The 16,427-nt window shown below is 41.0% G+C and overlaps 3 protein-coding genes across 3 annotated transcripts; 2 read left to right on the forward strand and 1 right to left on the reverse strand.

Moving 5' to 3' along the window:
• The first annotated feature begins 82 nt into the window (after positions 1–82).
• On the forward strand, positions 83–1,240 carry LOC125315967 (BRASSINOSTEROID INSENSITIVE 1-associated receptor kinase 1-like). Its single transcript, XM_048282596.1, has one exon. It carries the CDS (start codon positions 83–85, stop codon positions 1,238–1,240), a length of 1,158 nt encoding a protein of 385 aa, XP_048138553.1.
• A 2,754-nt stretch (positions 1,241–3,994) lies between these two features.
• LOC115737809 (BRASSINOSTEROID INSENSITIVE 1-associated receptor kinase 1-like) lies at positions 3,995–5,002 on the forward strand. Its single transcript, XM_030670161.1, has one exon. It carries the CDS (start codon positions 3,995–3,997, stop codon positions 5,000–5,002), a length of 1,008 nt encoding a protein of 335 aa, XP_030526021.1.
• Positions 5,003–12,715: 7,713 nt separating this feature from the next.
• LOC115737692 (probable calcium-binding protein CML36) lies at positions 12,716–13,523 on the reverse strand. Its single transcript, XM_030669969.2, has one exon. The coding sequence runs from the start codon at positions 13,435–13,437 to the stop codon at positions 12,739–12,741; it is 699 nt and encodes a 232-aa protein (XP_030525829.1). The 5' UTR covers positions 13,438–13,523; the 3' UTR covers positions 12,716–12,738.
• Between the last annotated feature and the right edge of the window lie 2,904 nt (positions 13,524–16,427).

Below are 16,427 nucleotides of genomic sequence, written 5' to 3' on the forward strand. Positions count from 1 at the left end.
GTGAGACGCAAAATCCCAACTTTGAGTTACAAAAAAAAGCAAAGTCTCTTGGGATATGCAGAGGGTGCTCCCTGCTTGAAAGATGGTGTTCAATCTCCGAACCTTCAGTTTTGCTGAGTCCGTTGAAGATGATCCAACTCCTCCTAAAACCTTCTCTCTAAAGGAGCTCCGAGTCGCCACGCACAACTTTAGCCGAGACAACTTCTTTAGTGAACGTGTATTCGGCACGCTTTACTGGGGGCGCTTAGCCGATGGCTCTCTAGTGGCAGTAAAAAGAGCACGCACCATCTTCGAATGCAGTGAGGAGCAGTTCGAAACAGAAGTTCAAGTGGGGCGCTCAGTTTCAGCGCACCAGAACGTGCTGCGCCTCAGGGGCTTTTGCCGGACCAAGAAAGAGCTTTTGCTGGTCTATCCCTTGATGATCAACAAGAACCTACGATATCATCTTCGACTTAGACCGGATCGGTCCACCCAACCTCTCGGTTGGACAACTCGCATGTGCATCGCCTTGGGAGCAGCTAGAGGTCTCGCATACCTACATAATCAAGGCAATGTCAAGATCATGCACCGCGACATTTGCACGTCAAGTATATTCCTGAATGAACGATTTGAGGCCACGATAGGGAATTTTTGGCGTGCCCTTATCATGCACGACGGAAATGCAAAGGAAGGGACTATTCAATGGCCCGCAAGAGTCTCATCCTCATCCCAAGGAGAAGATTCAGCTGATTCCGATTCCGATTGTCCAACCTATCGTCTCTATGAAGACGTTTATGTGGACACCACCTATGCCAACGGCAGAGTCGGGTTCATTGCCCCGGAGTACCTACACACAGGAAAGTGCACACTGAGGAATGATGTTCACGCCTTTGGGAAAGTGCTTCTTGAGCTCATCTCTGGACAGCCATCTGCAAAACTTGAAGCGCTGGCTTATGACGAAAATCTCAGTTTGGAGGAATGGATTGGTGGATTTATGAACAAGAACGAGTTGGAAAGATTGATCGATCCCAATTTGCAGGGGAACTATGTGGAAGAAGAAGCAGAGCAGCTACTCCGACTGGCATTATTGTGTGCAGATGGCGATCCATCTGTCCGACTGGAGATGTCTGAAGTGGTTCAAATGCTCGAAAGCCAATTGCTTGGGCAGGATCCTAGCAGTAGGAGCAGTTGGAGCCAAAGCGAGTGTGATTCGACTCCTTACTACTCCATCCCTCCTTCTCCGTCGGAAATGGCTTTATGACCGCCGGCATTCACGATGCTACATCTTGGTCAGCGTCTGTTCTTTTAACTTCAACACGGAGTTCAACTTGTGCCTTCTGCTGTTTTACCTAAGTTCCTATGTGTTCATTTCCAGTTTCGCTTATAAGATCCTTCTGTAATGTCTTCGTCGAGCAAATACTAGATACTGTTGGAGTTAATATTAGGACGTACACAAAGTTTGAACGGTGCATATCACAGCTACAGTACCCAATGGTTTTCCAAATATCTTTTGCTTTCTTGTGGGGATTGCTATGTCCTAACTTATCACGGAAGGGATAGGTAGAAACTGACAAGAGACTAAAGGTCCGTTTGTTTCGAAAAAAATGAATAATTTAAAAAATATTTTTCTAAAAATGATTGTCTGTATTGCTTACAAAAAAAAAATGAACGAAAAAAAAAATGAATGAAAAAAAAATATTTTCAACATTCATGAAAATATTTAGACATAAATTGTTGCCGATAATGAAAATAGTTCTTATTGACTTAATTATTTCAGACAATATAAGCAATCATTATCATTCATTTTCAACGAAAAAAAGGAGGTCCGCCAAAAGAAAAGAAATATCGAAGAAGTCACTTTTTGTCAATTGGCTAATGGCGATTGAATCTTGAACTTTGACAATCGTCTATGGTTGTTAGTTTGCAAAGAAACTGTCGATCATCTACTTCTTCTTCAATAACTCGACGTTGAACTCTTCTAGTTGATGGGACTCGTTCAAATCCATCTTTTTCCCCGGTCTTCCCTTTGATTATTTATCCTTAATGCCGGCAGAAGACCTCTGTTGTCGCCCTTCATGAATGGAACTTTTGCGTCTAGACCCTATCCAGTCAACTAGACTTGTCGGATTATTAAGCCGCGGGTTTGTCTCGTGACTCAATTTGCTGTGAATTAACACGGAATCTAAGTTGGTAATAAGTTGTAACAATGGACAAGAGATTAGCGAATTTTTCCTGCAATATCAGTTTGGAATTTTTAATGGCATGAACACTTTTCTTTTGACATTTTTTGGCCAACTAATGGCTTTCTCTTTCAATTGATACCACACTAAAGAAAATTTTAGACTCTCTACTTTTTTTTTTTTTGTCTATAAGATGTCTCTTCTCACTTTGCAATAATAAAATTAATTGAATAAGGAAATAATTCGGATACCGGATGTACGTAGTTCGATTGATGTGACATACCCCACGAAGAGAGCAACACAGATTCTCCTATAGATCGAGCGATACGATAGAGATTACAAACACACTATAGTCACTCAAGACACAATTGTGTTTCCTAACCCTCGATTTTATCGAGTAACTCGCACAATGTTAAGTACTCATAATTTTTAGCGAAAACAATCTCTCAATCTAATAAAGAAATTCTCGATTCTTATTCAACAGAATTACTGAAATTCTTTCGATTGAAATTGTAATGTGGTGGGAACCAACTGTTTATGATTTGTTATAAAAGTGAATCAGAAAGAGGGTCGTGGCCTTCTTTTTCGGGGAAGATTTGTAGCTTTTCGTCCATAAGAAATGTCGTTTCAAAACACTTGCAATTCTTCGGGAGGTATTTCACGAATGTCACCAGCCACAAGCTAGAAGCCACGGCACACACACCTATTAGGAAATAAAATGATGAAATGGGAAGAAATGGAATCGGATTTTGATGCGGGATAACATCCTTTTTAAGGAATTATTTGCCCCACAACGTTACTAATAATTACTGACAAAAATCCTTTATGATACGACATAGTCTCGGAATGAGAATATCATTTAGCAATTCTGATATTTCTCAAAAAAAATTCTCAAAAGAAAACAATTGGAAAGAAGACTGTATTTCTCTTGAAAGAAAACGAAAATGGAAGTTATGATACTAATAAAAAAACGTTGAATATATATTACCGAAACTTATGTTTAGGAAGTTATGTCCGAACATACATAACCTTCTACATGTTGAGATTTTACGTCCGAGCAGACACAACCTTCCAAAGTATGTAAGAGCGCCTAATAACCATAAGGTCGAAAAAAAGGATCCGAAATTAAATAATAAAAAATATTTGTGACTCTTTTTTCATTAATTTGCTAGAAGATAACAGTTATTTTATTGTTTTAATTTCGAAACTTAATAAAAATAATAATTATTATTGATTAGTGTCAATTCTAATTTACAAGTGGGTATAATAGGGTCTAGCCCACTCAGCCCATATCTTCATTTGTGACAATAAGAAATAAGATTTTATTAGCATAATAGTCTTTGGGTAAAGAAATGCACCATTTGATTTGTTTTACAAACAAACAACGTACAATGTTTCTTGCACGATTTTCCGACATCAACACAAGCCCCAACTTTAGTCAAACACCAAGTTGATCTGTCAAAGTTCAACGTGGACTTTCCCTCTTACATGGTCCGATTTAGAGACCAAGTCTTATGCACCTGGTTCTTCTTTTCCCTCTCACGTGGTCCGGCTTTCGCACATTCTTTTCGGGTCGGATTTCGTACTTTCAAACTCGAGAGATATTTTAGTCATTGTGGTTGATTTACGCCAGCATTCCTTGTCTTGTCTAACCAAGTTAAGACCCTTTTCTCTATCAATTTGGCCCACAAAACAAACAATTTTCGAAGTATTGTAAGACTGTCTTTCTATGTTGGTTCGGAAAAAGGAACTCCGGAATCAATCAGCACCAACCCAAAGACATTACCAGGCTCACACCACTCGTATGCGTTGAAGAAGAATTGAAGTTCTCTAACATGGTGTTCAATCTACGAACCTTCAGTTTCTCCGAGTCCAGTGAAGACGATCGAGCACATCCTAGAAGCTTCTCCCTAAAAGAGCTCCGAGCCGCGACGCAGAACTTTAGCCGGCACAACTTCTTCGCAGAAGGTGGATTCGGTGCGGTTTACTGGGGACGCTTAGCGGACGGTTCTCTCATGGCAGTGAAAAGAGCAACCGCCCTTGATCAAGAGAGGGAAGAGGCTTTCAAAAGAGAAGTGCAAGCCGCAAGCTCGGTTCGGACACGCTCAAACGTGCTACGTCTCAGCGGCTTTTGCAGGACCAAGAAGGAGCTTATCCTGGTCTATCCCCTGATGATCCATTACAGCCTTGCTCATTGTGGTCGAGAGAGACCGGATTGGTCACCCCGACCTCTCGATTGGACTACTCGCAAGCGTATAGCCTTGGGAGCAGCAAGAGGTCTTATGCACCAGCTGCACAATCAAAGTAATGTTCGGACCACGCCACTCCGCTTTTGCCTGTCGAGTATGTTGCTAGCTTTTCGATTTAAGGCTGAGATGGGAGGTTTCTACCGTGTGGACATCGTGCACGAGAGTAAATCAGAGAAGGGAATTATCGAGTGGCGCACTCTGAAGGACGATGTTTTCGCCTTTGGGAAAACTCTTCTCCACCTTATCTGCGGACGGAAGAGCACGGAGTTTGGTCTGCTAGCAGATGAAATTATCAGCTTGGGAAAATGGATTAGCCAGATGATGAACGAGAACAAGTTGGAAAGAGTGATTGATCCTAGCTTGTGGGGGCACTATGTGGAAGAAGAAGCAAAGCAACTAGTCCAGTTAGCATTGTTGTGTGTGGATACTAATCCATCAGTCCGACGCGATCTGTCTCGAGTGATCAGAATGCTCGGAAACCAATTGCTCAGGCAGGAGCAGGATCCTAGCAGTCGGCACAGTCAGAGTCGAAACAGTGATTCCACCACTTACTACTCTTTCCCTCCTTCTCCTTCATCCGGAATTGCTCTATGACAGGCACGGAGATACTACATCTGGATCAACCTTCTTTCATATTCAACATCATCTTCCGCTTCCACAGACTCCGCTAATCTTGTGTTATGTGTTTCATGTAAGGATTGCAATCTTCTGAGCGAAATCGATAGTAAGGATTCAAGAGACATTAAAAAAGGCGACGATTTAGCCTATCTGAGTAGCTGTGAATGAATGTAAAACTTAGCTGCTTGTAAAAATTAAACGTGTAGTTATCCCCAAATATCAGTAAGTGAATTTTCAAATTCTTCAAAGCGCAGGGCCCTCAACTAGCATATCGATATGTCAAGCATATTTTTACACTATGTAATATGTTTTCCAGGGATGTAAGCGAAACTTAACTACTATGGGGATAAATTGACTTGATCCTTGTGCTCTGTACTCCTGGACTACTAATTCATCTGTGTTTTTTCTTTTCTGGCAACGCCAAGTTTTCTTCCGAGACGACTTTTGTGAAGCCGTCGTGATAGACAATGAGGGAGGACAACTCGACGGCTGAAAGTGAGACTCGTTAGTTTTGTTGATGCTGAGGAAAATGTAGACACTTAGCCCCTAGAGGCAGGGGCGAATTCGCGAGACTCAGCTCTCAAGTTGTTTTAAGTTTGTGACCGGACATGGTTGTCTTTGTGGATGAGAAATGCAAGGTGGAGATCAAGCGGGGAGGGAGGGAAGCAAATTATGCAATGATGCCAGTAAACTAGTCCATCTTCACCTCACTTGCTACTTGATGGTTTTCCTGTCGCAGGGAATTCAGGTTTGTCCATGATTTTCATATTCGAACGCTTGGATCTTTCACCTTACGAGACTTTGAAATTAGTATTGGCAGAGGAACTTTGCAGTGGCCCTTTATGGATGAAATTTTTGTTTCTGGACCTCATGCGGTCAACTCAATCTATACGTCTAGTCAGCCAGAAGTTCGTCTCTCAATGGGATAGGAACATAAACGGCCACCGAATTTTGGTTCAACGTTGCAATGTCATTCCTAGAATTTTAATTTGTTCAGTGTAGTCCCTGAATCAATGGTGGATATTCAACGTAGTCCCTAAACTATGTAAAAATATTTAAAAATTCACGGACCACATTGAACATTGAAGCAAAATTCATGGGCTATACTTATTCATTGCAGATATTACATATTGGATCAAAGTTGAGGGACCATATTAAATAAATTAAAAAGTTACAGGAAATTCAGAGAATATTTGTGTCACTTTCCCAAACCATTTCCTTTTGTAACTTAGGGGCATGAGTGCAAAAGTCGTGTAAACCAGTTAAGTCGAGGCCTTTAACCTTGGAATAGAAACAATTCCTGAGTTGAAAATCTCCCGATGCCCGAATTAACTATACAGATCCTAAAGGTTACTTGATCCGATTTAACCTTATACCTCTATAATAACTTTTCAACACTTCTGTGTCCAGAAAAAAAGTTATACGACTTTAATAAACAAATCTCGTTATAATTGTCATTCATTTCTCCAGCATTCCTTTCTTTCAAACTTATGTTGGACTTGTTCTCTATCTTTGACGGGCAACTTCAATTCTTGGCCCAAGATACAATTTTCTAGAAACCTAATACTGTGTCCTGTTAATGAGATGCGTAAAAGAAATTCCAGGATATTATCAAGCCTACACCATCCCCTTTGCGTTGACGAAGAATATAACCATTTGAGCATATGGTGTTCAATCTCCGGGCCATCCGTTTCTCCTGTGCCAATGAAGATGATCCAACACCTCCTAAAAGCTTCTCGCTAAAGGAGCTGCGAGACGCGACGAACCACTTTAGCAATGGCAAAATCGTGGGCGGAGGCAATCCCGGCGTGGTTTATCGGGAATGCATAGCCGACGATTCGCTAGTGGCTTTGACAAGAGCAGTCACTGTTGATCAAGAAAGGGAAGAGATCTTTGGAAGGGAAATGCAAGGGGCAAGCTCGGTTTCGACACACGCAAACGTGCTTAGCCTGAGGGGCTTTTGCAGGACAAAGAGAGAGCTTTCACTGGTCTATCCCTTGATGATCCACAACGCCTTACCTTCTAATCTTGGGGAGCGACCGCAACGATCCGATCAAGGTAATGTCAGGATCATGCACCGCCGCATTTGCCTGTACAGTACATGCTGAATGCGCAATTTGAGGCGGTGATATCGGGTTTCTGCTCTGCTATGATCATGTGTTGTTACTAGCACTATCACGTAGAGCGGGTGAATAGATGATTTAGATCAATCTTGACAAATTAAAGCAGGATTAAAACATTCAAAATAAATGTCATGTGAAGTCAGCGTCTGATGAACGAGAATATTGTAAACATATTCACTTACATGCAATATACCCATAATGATAATATTAAGTAGTTAAGAGATAGAGAGAATTGCGCATAGATATTATAGTGGTTCGGCTTATTGCAAGTTTACGTCCACTCTTCATGTAGACAGCTTAATGGCTAGATTTCACTACCTATTCGATAAGATATTACAGTGAGTGAAGCTTCTCGAAAGATGACACTATCTCACACAATCACTCTTTAGAAAACCTCTCAAACATTGCCACTTTGAAGCTTATAAAGACAAGTGTATAAAGTAGAAGCTCTCTCGAATTTTGGAATTTCAAATTCACAACCAGTTTGCTTTAGTACTAGAAATTCCTTTTATACTCTTCCACTTCCAAACTAGCCATTGGACAGTCCGATCATTCTCCAATCAACCTTGATTAAGTCGCCCATACAATGTCACGCTAGTTTTCCATATGTAGAGTTCTTCATTTGGAAAGAGTATCTCAACTTCAAAAATATCGTCAATCAATCAAAGATGTTTAGCGTAATAAGTTGTATTGCAAAAACAATCTTCGATATTGAAGATCAATACTTTCCAATTGTGAATCCTGAGCCAGATTACTAGCTGTTGGGATATATATTTATCCATTTAATTCTACGTCTAAAGATACTTCCTAATCAGATGCTACTGCCTGAGTCCGAATAGACTTTGCATAGAGTCTAGAGATACCAAGTACGTTGACAATATAAACATGCATTCTTCGTTGGCATTATTATATTACTCCAATGGTGTCCGTGTCATGTACGATATCAACGAGATAAAAGAATCCAGAGCTTTAGATGCAATATTCGGATGACAAAAAACAGAGTCTGGATCTTGTTTCTCCATGAGTACTACATGAAAACAACTTCTGTCAGATTCAATAGATAACATGAAAGGTTTTGTCAATCTTCAAAATATATTAGGAAGTTTTCTTAGCATCATGCACAACAGAAATGTACAAGAGGGGGCTATAAAATCCCAGGTAGAAAATACAGTTGCTTCCGACTCCGGTTCTCAAACCTATCATCGCCATAATGATGTTTATATCAATGACCTCATCGACGGCGTGATTGGGTTCATTGCCCTTGGGTACAGGTACATAGTAAATAGCACACTCAAGAGCGACATTTCGCCTCCGAGAGAACGCTTCTTGTGCTCATCTCTAGATAGGCGATTGGGGACCTTTTTCTACTAGCATTTGGCAGGAGAAGAACATTAGGAGTGTCAAAAGTTGTGTACGACGCTCGCTTTTGTACCAAAAGTTTCGTTTGGATCACTTCAATTCCAATTTTTTTGAAAAACCATTATTTAAGTGCCCACTCCAACAAAAAATTCGATGTGGAATTTTTATATTAATATATGAAGGCGACGTGGCTCGTTGGAGCTCCAATCAGTAATAAAAAAAAACTAATAATCGAAAAAAATACTAAAAATAAAAAATACAAACTTAATAATTTTATAAAAAAAATAAAAAGCTAAAAATTCAAAAAAAAAAAAAAAAAAAAGGCATGTCCAATAGAGGTTTTAAAACTTGTCACGAAAGTATAATTGAATCTTAAAACTCACAAAAAGTGTAATCAAGTCCTAAAATTTGTTAAATTGGTGCAAACAAGTCCTTCTATTAACTCTGTCCATTTGGACTATTGAGAAATGATGATGATTTTTAATATTTTTTCTCTCCTACGTGGTAATGACGTGGCTAAGACAATGTCGATTTGGTTCAAATTCATTTTTCAATACAAATTTTATTTAAAATATATTTAAAATACAAAATTAATAAATTTTTTAAAATACAAATTTTTATTAAATGTTTTATAAAAATTTTATTTAAATTGAAAGATAAGCTTTTTTGTCAAAATTTGAACAATAATTTTACAAATTTAACAAAAAAGCCAAAAAATAAAGTAAAAAAAAAACTTACGGGATGGATAACCAGGTGGTGAGGGCTATGCATGCCCCGCCGCCTGATTTTGTATCCTCTTTTTTTATTATCTTTTTTATTAAAATTTTAAGCTAATTTTTTTAATTTATTTTAAATAAAATTTGTATTAAAAATGTTAATTTTTCTTTTTATTTAAATCTAATTTTATTTTATTTTTAAATTTTTTTAGTCTAGAAATTCACGTGGACTTTATTTTGTTAAAAATATCAACTTAATATTACAAATTTAATAAAAAATGCCACGAATTAATTTTGGTTTGGATTTTTTCGCCGGAGGCATTAAAATGATCGTTTTGTTTTCTATTTAGCACTTAAATGATCCGGCAGAAATTTTGGCACCAAAATGAATGCCCGTGCACAGCATTTGGCACTTATGCCGTTCTTCTCCTGGCGTTTGGCAAATACATCGTTTTGAAAGAACGGATGGACGGACGTATTATTAAGAACAAGCAGTTGAAAACGTTGATCAATCCTGAATTGCAGCGGAACTACGTGGAAGAGGAAGCAGAGGGACTAGTCTGGCTGGCGTTGTGGTGCGCGCGTACGACGATCTGTCCGTCCGACCCGAGATGTTTGAAGTAATTAGAATTCTCGAAACCCGATTGCTCAGGCAAGATCCTAGTAAGTAGGTGCAGTTGGAACCGAAGCGAACTTGATTCGATACCTGACTACTCTTTCCCTCCTCCTCCTCCTTCATCCGAAGTTGCTCTATGAACGGCTCAAAGATACCACATCTCGGTCGACGTTCTTAGAATCCAACATCTTCTTCAACTTACAGTCTTTTCTTTTTGCCTGAGAGTCATGGAGTCCATAGCCACATTCACTTTCTCCGTTACATCTCTGTCGACGTGTAATTTTTTGCTTCATGTACTGATTATTATCTGCTAAGATTTGAGTTTGAGAAGCTCGTGTTCATGGTTAGACTGCCGCAGCAGCGTTACAGGGACGGACAATCTGCGAAGGTGGAAAGTCAAAAGGATCATTGGACAATCACGCCGCACGACAAGAACACCGTTTCGGACGCAGCTGGTTGAGTTTCGAAGAAACTGCCCATCTGCTTCTTCTGGAACCACTCGCATGTTGAATCGTTCCTGACGATGGAACGGATCAAATCCATCGTTTTCCTACTGTCGTTCCCTTTTGTCATTGCCTCTTCTTGCAGAAAAATTTTGCGTCTACATCCATCAAGTTGCCTGTATCTGTACGACTGTTGAGCCGTAGATTGTCATTGTCCAAAACTTCATGAAATAACCTTACAACACACGTGATAGTCCCTCAAGATGATCTTCGATTCTATTCGATAACAAAGCTCGTGAGATTTTACCCTCAAGAAAAGTGCTCGTGACGTATGATTAGAATATACGACAATTCTCAAGAGACTTTCGATGACGAACACATTACGGTCCACGAATTTGAAACGACGGATCAAAAGTTCAGGTGCTTACCGACGATATGTGCTCTCTCTTTTAAGTGTTGTCGTAGAGCTAGGTTTTCAGAACATTATTCATTAAACAGCAATGTACCCCAACAGCAATGCCCTTAAAGTTAAAGGCACCTAATGGGAATGCCCCTCCATGATGCAATCATTTCTCGTGTGACCTAATCCCATGATGGAGAACATGTCACGAAGGTGTAGTTGCATGGAACTTTCGAGGGAACAAAAATATGGAATGTTCACGCAAGGCAGGCGGGTGGAATCAAATCCCAAACTCCATAAGAATTCCAACAGGTGTCAATTAGGTCAATGTCCAAAGGTCGAGATATGGGCCGCTAAATCTAGCGGTCCATATTGCAACACCTTAGGAAAGCACCGACACTTTTTAAAAAAAAATTTATGTCATGTCTGACACTCTTTGACATTCTGACACTCTCCGACATATGACCGATGCGTTGTCGGCGCTCTAGACATGCCGGCGACATTCGAGTTCAGCATCTCAGCACACACAAAATCAATTTTAAGCATTTTCATTAAATTAAGAGTGAAAATATAAATTTATCAAAAATATATACAATTAAGTTATATACCCAGTCACCCAACATTAATATACCCACCCAAAAAAAAAACATAATCATGAATTCTCAACGGAAGAAGAATAAGAAGAAACTCACTACCGATATTTTTATAAGTACATGATAAATATAACATGTCTCAACATGTCGAAATTTTCTAATTTTTTAGAAATGACGTGTCGTCGTGTCGTGTCGTGTTGTGTGTCGGTTCTACTTAAGCGACATCTTGTGATTTCATGATATGAATTAAATACTCAATCATTCATTTATCTGCGCGGACTTATGTGTACGGAAAAATCGAAATGCATCTTCCTTCCACATAGATCAATTACTCTTAGCCGTCTGGTAGATCAAACCAAATTTGATCAATCATCTCCCAATTCGTTCCAATAAAATAAAAGAAAAACCGAAAAGAAAGAAAGAAAAATTAGGGGTGTGCAAACTGGACCGAACCGGCCCGAACCGACCCGGGACCGGCTTGGACCGGCTGGGTTGGTCCGGTCCTTGGTCCCAATAAATGGGGCCGGTGGTTGGGCGGTCCGGTCCTCGGGTTTCTTGTATTGGGACCGAACCGGACCGGCCCGGCCCGGACCGAACCGCCAATAATATATAATTATTTATATATAAATATATACAATTGCAAAAAAAAAATTGAAAAAAAAAAACAGAATAATAAAAGTCCATTGCCCATTTTTTTCCCAACCTTGCATGGTCGCACTCTCCTCCTCAAGACTCTCTTTTTAGTCTTATTTTCTATCTTGTTTTTGGTCATCTTTTCTCTCTGCAGGTTTTTTTGAGTGCGGTTGGTGATGTTTTTATCATGTAATGGCTGGATTTGGTATTGAATTCGAACATTTTAGTCAAGTTCGTCGATCATAAAAGTCATAGCGAGTCGTTATGTTTTTACCATGGCATAGTTTATTAAGTTGACTAGATTTTCAATAGTTAGCGGTTCTATTGGGCCGGGACCGAGACCGGACCGGGACCGGCCCGGATCGGGACCGCCGGTACCAGTCCGATCCTTGGTCCCGAAAATATGGAGACCGGGACTACGGTCCGGTCCCCGGTTCCATGCCGGGACCGGACCGGCCCGGACCATGCACACCCCTAAAAAAAATCTTCAAAAAATTAATTCTCCGTTTATTCGTAAAAAATGAACCATTTAAATAATATTTTTCCAAAAACGATCTGGTGTATGTTTATAAACATGAATAAATAAAAATATATTTTTGTTGTTTCCAAAAATAGTAAGACATACATAATTATCGATGATGGAGAATATTTTCGGTCACTAAGTATTTTGAATGATACAAACGATCATTTATAATCAACTCATTCATTTTCATCGAATCACCGCGAATCAATCCGAGTCTAAACAATAAAGGTTAAATTTACGCATCAGAAGCATCGTGATGCGGTCACATAATCACATCCATCCATTTTTGTGTGAATGACTACATGATCAGATCTGCAGCTCCATCATACGGCTGAAGTCCTCGAAGCACACGAACCCGTCCCCGTTCCTATCAACCTGCGCTATCATGCGCCGGCACTCCTCTAACGTGCACCCCCCGTCCCCCATCGCCCCAAACGCCCCCAGCAGCTCCTCCGCCGTGATCCTCCCGTCGCCGTCCCTGTCGAAGAACTCGAACGTCCGCCGCATCTCGACGTCGCAGTCCGGATCTCCGCCCGCGGAGCCCACCCGGCTGAGCAGGTCCTCTATCCTCACGCCGGCACCGCCGCCGCCGTCGTCGGCGCACCCGACCTCCCTCAGCATCAGCGCCCTCTCGTCGGCGTTCAGCGGCTCGGCCCCGAGCCGGGTCAGCAGGGCCTCGAGCTCGTCCCTCGAGAGGACCCCGTCGTTGTCGCCGTCGATGTACGTGAAGGCCCGGGCGAGCTCGCAGTTCAAGTCGGCGGACGACGACGCCGCGTCGGACCACTCGCCGGAGAGCTGCGGGGGGAGCACGCTGGTGGGCGTCCGGGATTCGCCGCCGGCGCCGGGCTTGTGCACGGACGACGCGGCGGAGGAGCAAGAGGACGACGACGACGTCGTGCCGTACCCGAACGAGGACGGGTCGTCCGACCTGGCCACGCCGGACCGGTCCTTCTTGGACCCGAAGAGGCGCTTCGGGCTGAGCCGGTTGATCTTGACGAGCTTCATTGGTCGTGGCGGGGGGGAACGGGGGTAGAGAAACTCGGAATGTCTAGAGAGAGAAAGGTGGGAAATGGGCTTTGAGGGAAGGAGGGAGGAAGCGAGGCGGGTGTTAAATGGAGAAGACGGATGCAGGCGGGAACCGCCATTGCAGCTTCCGCGAAGCTTCCTGCGAGAATAACAAGTGAACAACGGGTACCTTTGTCTACTGAAATATTCAACCAAAATACAATTAAAAAAAAATTAAATTTTTTTTTTTTTTTACTTTTCTGTTCATAAGCTGTGCGGCTTCAACGACGGGGTTGTCAGTTGTCTCGGTCGTCGCCATGTTTCTTGGAGATTGATGGGATTGGGGTCCGGTCCAGATTTGACAGGTGGGGTGGAGGGGTAAAATTGGGAAGAAATTCACCTTTCCGAGGACCTTTTCGGCAATTACCCCGCAACTTAGCTGGCCAGGAATTAACCATGCCTTTTACCCCGAAACAACGGAGGAGGTCGGCATGTGAAAAGATTGTAAAGATGTCTCTTTTCGTTTTCAGACGATTTCTGATCTTTCCGCGCGGCTTCCTTCAACTGGGAAGGCCATCCAATCGCTTTCCGGTTTTGACTTAGTTTGATCCGGAAAGACTTAAGCGTCCGGACTTTTCTGCTTAAAAATCTTTTAAGACTTTTTCTCGTCCGGAGAATATATCGATAATATCAAGGGGAAAACACCGAAATGGACGTAGAGTATCGAGACAAGTCGACCAAACTTGCAAATTTCACTTGAATGTCGTAAAGGGCACGTAGGGTTTTGATTCACGGTCGATGCACCAACCGTCTTTTGGTCATGCTAGAATGGAGTAATTCTCTTGTGGATTCCCCCGTGAAAAATACTGCGATGCATGTAGGAGCGCCACGTCAGCACGCGATCGGAGCAATCGAAGAACGGCATAGAGAAGTTTATCCCGATTCGATCGCGCGTCATGTAAGAATTCATCTCGATCTTTCATAAGGTTTTGGAAACCCTTTTAGTTTAGTCAGAATTAGGAGGCACGATGTGCTCTAAGAGCACCGGATGATTTTTCCCATCCTAGACGCGGAACGGCTTGTCTTTAATGGGTCGAGGAGCTAACTCAACCTATTGCGAAATCTAAAATATCAACATCGTCGAAACAAATAGGAGAAACGCATTGGGATCACCAATTGAACAAGTACCAACAATTAATTACTCGATATGATCACCTAATCAATAAGAATATAAAAAAGGATTTAGAAATGATTCGATTCATCATTGATAACAACTGACAACTGCTGCCACTTTCTTCCCTCTATCAAGCACGCATAATCTATTCTATTCTCAAGGATTGATCCCTTAAACGATGATAAATTTACGATAATGCCATCAAGCCTAATTAATCATTTTAATTTCTTGTATAGTCACCTCTTAATGCTAATTAGAATCCGATGTTAATTTCATATTCCATATGATTTTTTTTTATTTCTTTTACATCGTGGAGCAGATTTGGCGTATCGGATGGGGCACATGGTGGGATGGTGGCAATCATTGGGAAGAAGAATATTTGTTGGATTATTTTATTTTTTTAAAGTATTTTAACTTTTTTTTATAGATATATATTCTCAAAATTGGAAAAGAATGATTGGGTGGATGGCTTCTCTATAGAAGTTCGTGCCTGGCACAGCAAAATTAACTTTAATTACTCACAAATTGATCAGATTAATGACTAAATCATAAATTTAAAACTAGAAAATTGAGCTTCGATCGATGTGTCTTCTAATTATACGGTTTTGACGGGTCAAAGATACATTTTAAAGTGACTTCTTCTAGGTAGTTAATATACGAATTGCGATAACCCAATCGGAGTTTAACTATGTAATTTTAATCAGTTTTGCCATTTAATAATTGTTCGTGAGTTCCAATGTTCTAGCGAGGATGGGATTGGACCGGATCAGCACATCACATGCAGGGTTCTGTGCATACGAATTGAAAAAATCCGACCCAAGGATAAAACTAGTTATGACCAATGTTTCATCTTAGTTTAACTTGTCCCACATTTTGGAAGAATCATGCAGCAACTAGTGGACGCATATTGTTGCCGGGGAGATTCCCGACGTTGACTGATCACGCATTGGAACATCGCCGACGGCCAGGATTGTCGTTTTCCCCCCAATTTCGATTAAGGATACACTTGAAAGTTTGGTAACGATCCGTATGAGGTCGAACATGCCCTACTCATCTATGTCCTGCGCGCGATCTCATGCTTTGGAGTCAATCGGATCCCTAGACGAGAATTAGACCTGTGCGTGCAACTAACGGGTCAAGGCGCTCGGATTTGCAACCCAAATTGGTACTCCAATACTTAAGCGAGTAGGTGAAAGAGATTAAGAGGAATAAAGTTGATAGTTAGATCCAAATTTAGTTTCCTTCTCTCTCTCTCTCTTCCTTCGATACTTGAATCAGTAGGTGGAAGAGAACGGAAGAAAGAAAAGTTTTGCAAATGCAACAAATCATTCAATTACACTCAATTGCAGGCAATTGAATTTCTCCGAGACAAGATCAAGCCGGTTCAGTCCCATTCTCGGGCCGGAGATGACTCTCAATAGCACACTACAGCTTATTTGGGATTCTCCTAATCGGATCAAATGACTTTTAGTTTAGCTCCGTTACAACTTGTGAATAATCTCTTGTGATCTTTGGTGGTTCTACGGTCCATCGGGGACGGGTTCTCGGGATCTCGACGAGCGATCGTTTCTAGCATTTTCTCATATCTTAAATATTAAAAGATTTATAATCGACTAGCCCCCTTCTTCTTTCTAAAATTATTTAGATTCATGAGTATTTTGAAAAAAGAAATTTCAGAAAATAGCCGCCTACATCGCCAATAAAAATGAATCGGCCACAAATATTTTCATCGTTTATGCAAATATTTAGATACAAATTATTGTCGGTAACAAAAATATTTTTCCATTGACCAATTATTTTTGAAGTGGGACATACT

Source organism: Rhodamnia argentea, chromosome 7 (genome assembly GCF_020921035.1).
Source record: "Rhodamnia argentea isolate NSW1041297 chromosome 7, ASM2092103v1, whole genome shotgun sequence".
NCBI lineage: Eukaryota > Viridiplantae > Streptophyta > Magnoliopsida > Myrtales > Myrtaceae > Rhodamnia > Rhodamnia argentea.